This window comes from Podarcis pityusensis (genome assembly GCF_964106645.2).
Source record: "Podarcis pityusensis genome assembly, chromosome: 6".
Lineage (NCBI taxonomy): Eukaryota > Metazoa > Chordata > Lepidosauria > Squamata > Lacertidae > Podarcis > Podarcis pityusensis.
Window position 1 is genome coordinate 60,239,286 of NC_138030.1, and position 8,914 is coordinate 60,248,199.

The following is an 8,914-nucleotide window of genomic DNA, read 5'->3' on the forward strand; positions in this document are numbered from 1 at the left end:
CCTGGAGAAAGTATTGAGAAAAGCCTAGAGATGGCTGGTGCCCCTGTTCCTGATGCTTTAGCCTCAAGGAGTGCTAGTGAGCAGATCGGGGGGGCGAAGGATTCCAAAGGCAAGTGTAAAGGCTTGTCCACTGTGCGTGCTGGAGTGGAATGTCAACAAAGCAGGTTCCCAGAAAGCCGCAGTGGGAGCCAGGCCAGAGGGGGCGGAGCTGGCAAGGAGTGCTTTTCCGGAAGAAGGAGAAGGAGGCCGGCTGGGAGGAGCCCCGGGCAGTGTTTTTCCACTGGAGTTCGTCGTTGCTGCCCATGGAGAGCGGAGACAGCTGGGCAGGAAGGAGGTCCCAAGGTCAACCAGCTGAGTTCCCATGGGAGTCAGTCTCGGAGAGGAGGCCAGCGTGGGAACGCAAGGGAAAGACGTGGCTCAGACGCTGGGGAGGGTTGTTTTCTTATCACTGCTTCTATGGCAACTGTGAAGAACAACTCCAGCCAGGACACGGTGACACGCTGGGTTTTGAATACTGCTGTTGGTCAGCACCTGCTAAGCGAGCCTGCTGGCGAAATGCGGAACTGCAGGGCTGTTTCAACAGGAACAACTGTGATGTTAGCAGACGGAATGAGAAAGTCGGTTTCTGCTGTGGCTAACATGTCTTTTTCTCCTTTACAGGAGGAGCTAGAGGTCTACGTTGTGCCGGGACTGAATTGTTGTTTGTTATCTGTATCAGCTCTAATGAAGCAGGGATACAAAATTTGCTTTGAAAATGACACCTGTTCCATTTTCAGAGGGGGGAAACAAGTGGCCAACGTGAAAAGGGGGCAGAACAATCTCTTTGTTCTGGAGTCACCTCTGGAGGGTGGTGGGAATGCTGGAAAAGCACAGGCGCAGTGTGCTAAGGTTCCCAGTCATGTGCAAAAGTTGCACAGGTGCACAAAAGGGTACAAACTCCGGAAATGTGGGAGGTCCCTAGGGTGCAGGGCATGCAAGGGTGCACAGGTACATGGTTTTCCCGGGTTTGGGAGGGTAGCCAAAGAGCCCTTTGAGCTCTTTGAGGCAGGTGGTCCAAAGGTTCAGGAAATGATCTTCTGTGGATATGATCCTGCAACCAATGGGTGGAAGTTTGCATACCCAGAGGGTGATCAAACCAAGCTGCTGGTCAGTAAGCAGGCTGAGTTCTGTGAACAGGATGGGTGTTCAAGGCTCAGGGATGGTCCTGATTTTCTCTCAGAATGTCTGTCTGATTCTGAGGAGGAAAGGGAGCCAGAGGCTGATCCCGGTGATGGGGACCAGGTCCAAGATCAGGGTTCAGAACCCGGTGATGGGGACCAGGTCCAAGATCAGGGTTCAGGGCAGGTTTGGGCATCTCCAAAGGTTGTGAAAGGAGTGTCCAGGTGTGAGGCTTCATCTCCGGTTAGCGTAATGGAGAAAGCTCACAAACAGGGTGTCAAGTCAGAGGGGGAAGGATCTGACGGAGAAGACACAACTGCTGGCCCAAATGGGTCAGTAGGGTATCAGGTCACAAGTGCGTGGAAAAGTGTCGCACAGTGTGATTCTGGGAGTGTTGAAGGGGTTCAACAGGTGCCTGGGAAAGATGCCGGGAAGTGGCATAAGGCAAAAGGGAAGGTGTTGAACTCAAAAAGGTCTTGTCAGAATGGTTCGGCAAGAGGGGGTGTTGGGTTTGGAACTTAACTGGTTAAGTTGTTCCCATGATGCCTCAGCATTCTGACGTCAGCTTTCGAAGCTGGGAGGAGCTGGGAGGAGCTGGGAGGAGTTACGTTTCTGTTCCTCTCTGGTCTCTGAGAGAGAAGGTCGCAGTTTGGCATGGCTGCGGTGAGCCCAGGAGATTCCTGGGGAATGTCGGAATAAAGAACTGATATTAGACAAACCTGGACTCTGTGTGTGTTTGTCTGAAGCTAAGTGAAGCTACGTGACAGTTTTCACCGCTGTGTTCAACTCTGCTGAGGCGTGACTGGAGAGCTACTGGAGACGGAGCTGAGTGGCGCAGCTCGGAGGAAGCGCGCCGGGCATAAAGAGCTAATTGTGGATCGTAAATCAATTAGCGGGGGTCACGCCAAACCAATCAATCAATTCCACATGTTTGCTATCCTAGATTGCTGTTATTCAAATTCTGCATTTACATAGACATTATATCTCCACAGGGCACTAAAGGTATTGAACAGGATACAAACTGATTGAATAAGGTTATCACAATGATCCATCTCGCTTTGATAGGTTTTGGTATTGCTGCTATAAATTTGACTGTATTGATTACTGTGAACATGCAAATCAGTGGACAACTAATTGATGGTCATGGATTGAGTAAAATAATATTAATGCTCATTGATGGATGGCAAACTCTCTCCCCTTATTTGGAGAGGACACCCTTCAGCTAGCAGGAGAGACAAAGAAGCAGCTAAAGCAAGTTGGATTTGGACACAAATTGAGACAGAACTGAAAGTTTTTAGCTGGGGTTGTCTAAAACCTGAAGCATTCTTGGGTGTAGTTCCTTGTTTGGAATGTGAAGTGGGATTAGCAGATCTGCTACTTGTTTTTAGGAGTTTCCTTGCTTCCAATATGTTTTGCTTCTAACATAAAGCCTCTTGGTTTCTCCTTCTACCATACGAACCCTAAAGCTGTTTCCGTGGACTTCTCACAGTTCAGGAAAGTGTGGTTGACATAACAATATATCTTCTATAATAATAGGGACGCTGGTGGCTCTGTGGTCTAAACCACTGAGCCTCTTGGGCTTGCCGATCGGAAGGTCGACAGTTCAAATCCCCATGGCGGAGTGAACTCCTGTTGCTCTGCCCCAGCTCCTGCCAGCCTAGCAGTTCGAAAACACACCAGTGCAAGTAGATAAATAGGTACCACTGTGGCAGGAAGGCAAATGGCATTTCCGTGCGCTCTGGCTTCTGTCATGGCGTTCTGTTGCACCAGAAGCAGTTTAGTCATGCTGGTCACATGACCTGGAAAACTGTCTGTCAACAAACGCCAGCTCCTTCAGCTTAAAAGTGAGATGCGCACCGCAACCCCATAGTCACCTTTGACTGGACTTAACTGTCCAGGGGTCCTTTAGCTTACCATCTATATCTATATCTATATCTTCTATAATAATACAATCTATGGTCTTTTAAACTGTGGGGGGTGTTGTTTTTGTTTCTAACTATGTTATGTATTTTTGTGTTGTTATTATTATTATTTATTAAATTTCTATACACCACACACTGGATTGCTGGAAAAAATGCACACACCACAAGCTAATCCATTTTTGTCATGCAGGGCAGAGAACCAGTGTCAACCTCTTAGCGGGGATGGGGAGTGTGTGGCCATGCTGATATAGCTGGCCTACAATGTCCACAATCCCTCACCATTGGCTGATGAGACTTGGAGTCTAACAACATCTGGAAGCCATACGTTCCTCATCCCTGGTGTGGGAAAGGCAGCCTTCCAGAGAGTTGATGCACTGAATGAGCACACTGAGTCCAAGTCTCCAACTACACACAGTAATCTGCAATTACTTAATAACTGTGCTAATCAAATGCTGCTCAAAGATTTAGCCGGCAGAGTGTACAGCTTTTGTAGCATATAGGAGTGTTTCAACTAGGGGAGCTCCAGATTTCTAGCACTGGATTACATCATGCTCATAGTTAATATTAAATCAATTTCGCATATAACTGGAGAACTCAACATTAAGTAAAAGGAATGAGCTGTCTGACAAAGAAGTCCTATAGGAAGGGTTGTTATTACAACATAATCGTATAACCTTGCATAGCATACAGCAGCACAAGGACATGCATTTCACATGCTTCATTATAATTGCATCCCCATTATAATTTTGCAGTTAGTTGCTATGAGCTCTGGTCATGAAAACATGCCAATTTTTATATGGGATTGAAGCCTGCCTAATTTTAGCAAATTGAGAGCTGCACAAAAGAAAGGAGATAACTACTATGTTGTTATTTTTCATTAGAGAATTGCTATATTAAGAGGATGTGATCCAGCTGTGTTTGTTTAAATAAAAGTGTGATTTGAATACCTCCTACAGCTATGCTCCTGCCAATGAATAAAAGATAAAATGCAGCTCTCCTTGGATGCTGGGCTCCCAACTTCTAGCTGACTCAGAGATTTATTGTTTAACATAAGGAAGTGAAAAGCATGTTGAGCAGACCACACACAGGGCTCTTTTGTGTATTGTTTCAAGCCATACCGCTAATAGATTTGTTCCACCAAGGCTCACAGCAATTCAGCTGTGCTAAAATGCTCCACTTAACTGTGAAAAAAAATAAAAATAAAAATAAGTAATTATCTCTAAATAGTAAATGCAGCTTAGATCAAGGCCATGAGTAAGATAAACAGGAAACAGTGCAGTTCAAAGCTGCATATAATCATCCTTATGATAATGAAATTAAGCTTTTATTTCCTCAAAGTGAACCCTTTAACTTGGTACTGAGATCCTGGGACTTCCACAGCTACCATGATACAATCTGTGGCATTGTTTGAAATGCATCCTGTTTATGAGCCTTGTATTCCATTAGGCATTTCAAGAAATATGGTGTCTACAGGGCTGATGCAGATAAAACATTCTTGATTGTTTAATCATGGGCAAGCAACTGTGAGTGGGTGCTGCCCCCCCATCACTTCTCCAATTCCCATGTCATTGGGTCTAATTGTGGTTATTCATTTTGGGTTGGACCCCGACAGAATTAGTTCAACTTCAATCCCATTGGCCAAGATTCAATTAACTTTGTCGGGATCCAAGCTAACAACATTAACCACAACACCTCCTAATGGACTTGTGGGGTGGGGGATGAAGACTAGTGCAGTTTTGTGGCCTGCTCTCAATTGTATAACTAATTTGGAACATTATACAGTGGTACCTCGGGTTAAGAACTTAATTCCTTCTGTATAAAATTGATGAATGTTAGAAAAATGTTGGAACGAAATTATTTGGCTTTAGCAAAAATGTTAAAAGAATTATGTAAGAATATGTTATGGTTATGAGAAATTGGTATAAATAAGATGTAAGTTTTAAGTTTTAGGGTTTTTTATAGTAAGATAAGGTTAAAATAGACTAAGGTAATGTTATGACAGAATATTATGAAAAATGGAAAGGTTTTGCTGTGATAATTAACAACTAGGATACAAAAAAAGGGAGGAGTGAGGAGGTCAATGAAAGAAGGCAATGACAGTTAAGGATTTGAGAATATTGGATCTGTTTTTAAATTTTTGTGGCTTATTTTTGTTTTTTGATTGTGTTCTGTTACGTGTTTTGTTGTTATTTTTTGATTTTGATTTTTATCAATTTGTATTGTTTGATTGTGGTTTGTTTTTCTTTTGTTTTTTCTCTTTCTTTTTCTTTTTTGTTTTTTCTGTAATTTTAAAATTCTTAATAAATATCATTTAAAAAAAAAAAAAAACTTAATTCCTTCTGGAGGTCCGTTCTTAACCTGAAACTGTTCTTAACCTGAGGTACCACTCTAGCTAATGGGGCCTCCCGCTGCCGCTGCACGATTTCTGTTCTCATCCTGAAGCAAAGTTCTTAACCCAAGGTACTATTTCTGGGTTAGCGGAGTCTGTAACCTGAAGTGTCTGTAACCCGAGGTACCACTGTACCTGTGCCTCCATCCGATTACTATTTTCAATTCTTGAATGCTGCAGACTCATTTGTCATATGACAAAGTCTTACACTGTATTTATTTGAGATTTATGCTCATTTGGACAGCCTCTCTTCCAGTTTATTAGGGACTGGGTGGGAGATGGTTTGCAACTCAAGAAAATGAGTAGAAAGAGCAACTGGATTGTTGGGCTAGAGACAATGCTATATAAAACTTTGGGACTTGGCTGTGCAATTAGATATCAGCTAAGATGACCACTGGCTTCTAAAGCTTTATGTGTAAATGCCATCAGGTCAAGGTTCTGTCATGTTTTATAGAGTCCCTGTTATCATACTTTTATATCAAGAAAGAAGATGGAGCGTGTGGCTCTTTTTATACATGAAAGTTACATTGGTTTTGCAGTTTCTGTATCTCTAAGCAAAATGAAGAGCCTGCATTGGCTAGCTTGTCCATTCAGTTTGAAAATAGCTCTTTTCTTCTTTCCATCCAATGCTATCATCCACATTGAAGGGTGTTCTCTACAAAAAAAAACAATTGCATGTGCAGAAAGTTTCCACAAGTTTTCAGGCTTTACTTGGCAATCACAAAGACTAGAAGCTTCACTTCATGTTCTAAATGAATCTGACTCATGATTCTTTGCAGAATGCCCAATTTTGCATTAGAAATTCATGTTAGCTGCTGTGCGATTTCAGCCAGTCAGATTCCTAGACCTTCTGCCTAAGAGATGACAACTTGCTGAATGTTATAGTCTTTCAGATCTTTTCCAGAAATAAATCCTTGGTGTTTAATGAAGGATCATCATAACCAGAGTGTGTTGCAATTGCCATTATAGTTGCATTACACCCAGGCATGCAATCATGATGAGGAGCTGAATGGACTTAGTTATTGGGCCAAATGCAAAAATGAATGGCCACAAGCCAGCAAACATTTACGGTCAAAGGGCATGGAATGTAGATGGACTGACTTGGATGCATTGAGTTCATCTAAATAACACAAATTCTCCAGTGTATTTTTTCTCATCTATTTAAACAGTAACCTTTCTGTTGTAATTAAAACAATATGGATTCCTAATTTGTTGTTGTGGAGATCAGTTCAATAGAGTGTCCTAGGAGAACTGTGACCATGACTTCCCAGGCATTAAGCTGCAGGCAAGGATCTTCCTTGGATATCTATCACCCATTGTCTGTGTCTGAATGCTAGAAGAATTCTAATAGGCTTTCCTCTTCCTTTAAGCAGGCAGGGGAAAGATACCTCTGCTAGGCTGTATACCAATTGCCATTTACTCTGGCTCCAGTGCGCTCCCATCACTGGCTTTTGAACGATGTTGCCCACAGTGCACAGCTGTCCTGTGGTTTCTTGAGAAATGCTGCTGTTAGATGCATTTTCACTCTAACCAGTTGCCACCTGAAAGGACAGTTGACAGCGCAAGCACAGATGACAGTGTCTTGAATGGGAGTTGAGGAGGTTGCAGAGACCGGCAAATAAAACAGGGAATGTGCATCAGGTCAAAACATCCCTGCCCCCTCTTGGGTGGTTTCAGGAGTGTGCAAATGTGTCTTGAAATGTAGCAGCAGTAAACAACTTCACTGCATTTTAAGCCACTAGTACAGTGGTACTTCGGGTTAAGTACTTAATTTGTTCCGGAGGTCCGTTCTTAACCTGAAACTGTTCTTAACCTGAAGCACCACTTTAGCTAATGGGGCCTCCTGCTGCTGCCGCGCCGCCGGAGCATGATTTCTGTTCTCATCCTGAAGCAAAGTTCTTCACCCGAGGTACTATTTCTGGGTTAACGGAGTCTGTAACCGGAAGCGTATGTAACCTGAGGTACCACTCTATATACATAGCCTTAGTACAGCCTAAGTCAACTTCACCTTATTGTGGAATTTTACAAGACCTAGGCATTCACAGCAATTTTCTTAGCAGCTAATGTCTCCTGATGCTACCAGTTTCAGCTTTTTAGAGACCCATGTACACTGGATTTAAATAATAGAAGGGCCGGAAGAGGCTCAAATCCCTACTTTCAACTTTTTCCTTCTTCTCTTTCACAGCATGGGAGCAAGAACTCAAAATGCCCACCTTCAAGTAGTGAAACATGGACTTCCCCTTTCCCATGTAATTTGTGTGAGATCTTCTATCTTGAGGTCAAAGAGACTCAGATGTTCCATCAAAAACAGACATGGCTTCTTAGGAGGGAACTTAACTCTGTCTCATTTTAGGATAAGAAAACACAATTGAGGGGTCACTGCTTTTAACTGTACTCTTAAGAGCAACATTTGGGCTGCTTCCTCCCATACTGCCCTTGGCAGGCAGATTAGCTCTAAAGATCATCTTTCCAGTCACCATAGCACCATTTGCATACCAATGACCATACTTGTAGCTGGCTACATAGTTCTCTGCTTCTTTTGAGATGCTTCCTTGGGACCTCAAAGTGTACCACAGCATGTCTTCTAGTGTTCAGGTTCATGTCTTCTAGTTCCCCTGCCATTGTGGCACATGGTTTCTTTCTTTTCCATTGCACTTGGGCAGGGTAATATTTCCTCTATATTGCACTTTGACTAATCCCTAAAGGTAGAAAAAAAGGTAAGTCCAGTCAAAGGTGACGATGGTGTGCGACGCTCATCTCACTTCAGACCAAGGGAGCCGGCGTTTGTCCACAGACAGCTTTCTGGGTCATGTGGCCAGCATGACTAAACCGCTTCTGGCACAATAGATTACCATGACGGAAGCCAGAGCACACGGAAACACCATGTACCTTCCCAACACCTATTTATCTATTTGCACTGCTATGCTTTCGAACTGCTAGGTTGGCAGAAGCTGGGACAGAGCAATGGGAGCTCACCCTATTGCACAGATTTGAACCGCTGACCTTCCAATCAGCAAGCCCAAAAAGCTCAGTGGTTTAGACCACAGCGCCACCCGCTCCCTAACTAATTCCTACCTCTCCACACCCCCACCCCGAACATCTGCCTATGTCAGGTTTCAGGAATAAATTGCCATTTCCAAGCATCTGATTTGCCCAACAGGCGGCAGAATTTCAGTGGCAGCTCCTCTGCATACTAGAAATTGAATAAATGTGTACCATGTAAATGAATGAGTTTATGGGTGCTTTAGAGCATTTATCGTGGTAGCTTTCATCAAGGTCATGTGCCTAAATGGTTCTGCTTTCCCAGATAAGCCAGGCTCTCTCAGATTCCAAAGCAACAAAAACAGGTTCAAGAAGGAGCCTGGCTGGGTGTATGGATACTGGATGGGACTTTATTATGCCCGACTTCAGCAGAATATCCAAGGCAACGAGGGCGGGGGCAGGG

General features: G+C 43.6%; 1 protein-coding gene across 1 annotated transcript; it reads left to right on the top strand.

The window, feature by feature from the left end:
* Positions 1-342: 342 nt before the first annotated feature.
* Positions 343-1,726, top strand: LOC308479491 (uncharacterized protein). The gene is made up of 2 exons (XM_081010204.1): positions 343-1,281; positions 1,321-1,726. Exons 1-2 carry the CDS (start codon positions 457-459, stop codon positions 1,678-1,680), a joined length of 1,185 nt encoding a protein of 394 aa, XP_080866330.1. The 5' UTR covers positions 343-456; the 3' UTR covers positions 1,681-1,726.
* The last annotated feature ends 7,188 nt before the right edge of the window (positions 1,727-8,914 follow it).

Excerpts from the sequence above, each read along its gene's own strand:
- LOC308479491 (XM_081010204.1), top strand. The coding sequence starts at position 457 with ATGGCAACTGTGAAGAACAACTCCAGCCAGGACACGGTGACACGCTGG. Across the intron at positions 1,282-1,320 it reads ATCCCGGTGATGGGGACCAG|GTCCAAGATCAGGGTTCAGG; the intron begins GTCCAAGATCAG and ends GATGGGGACCAG.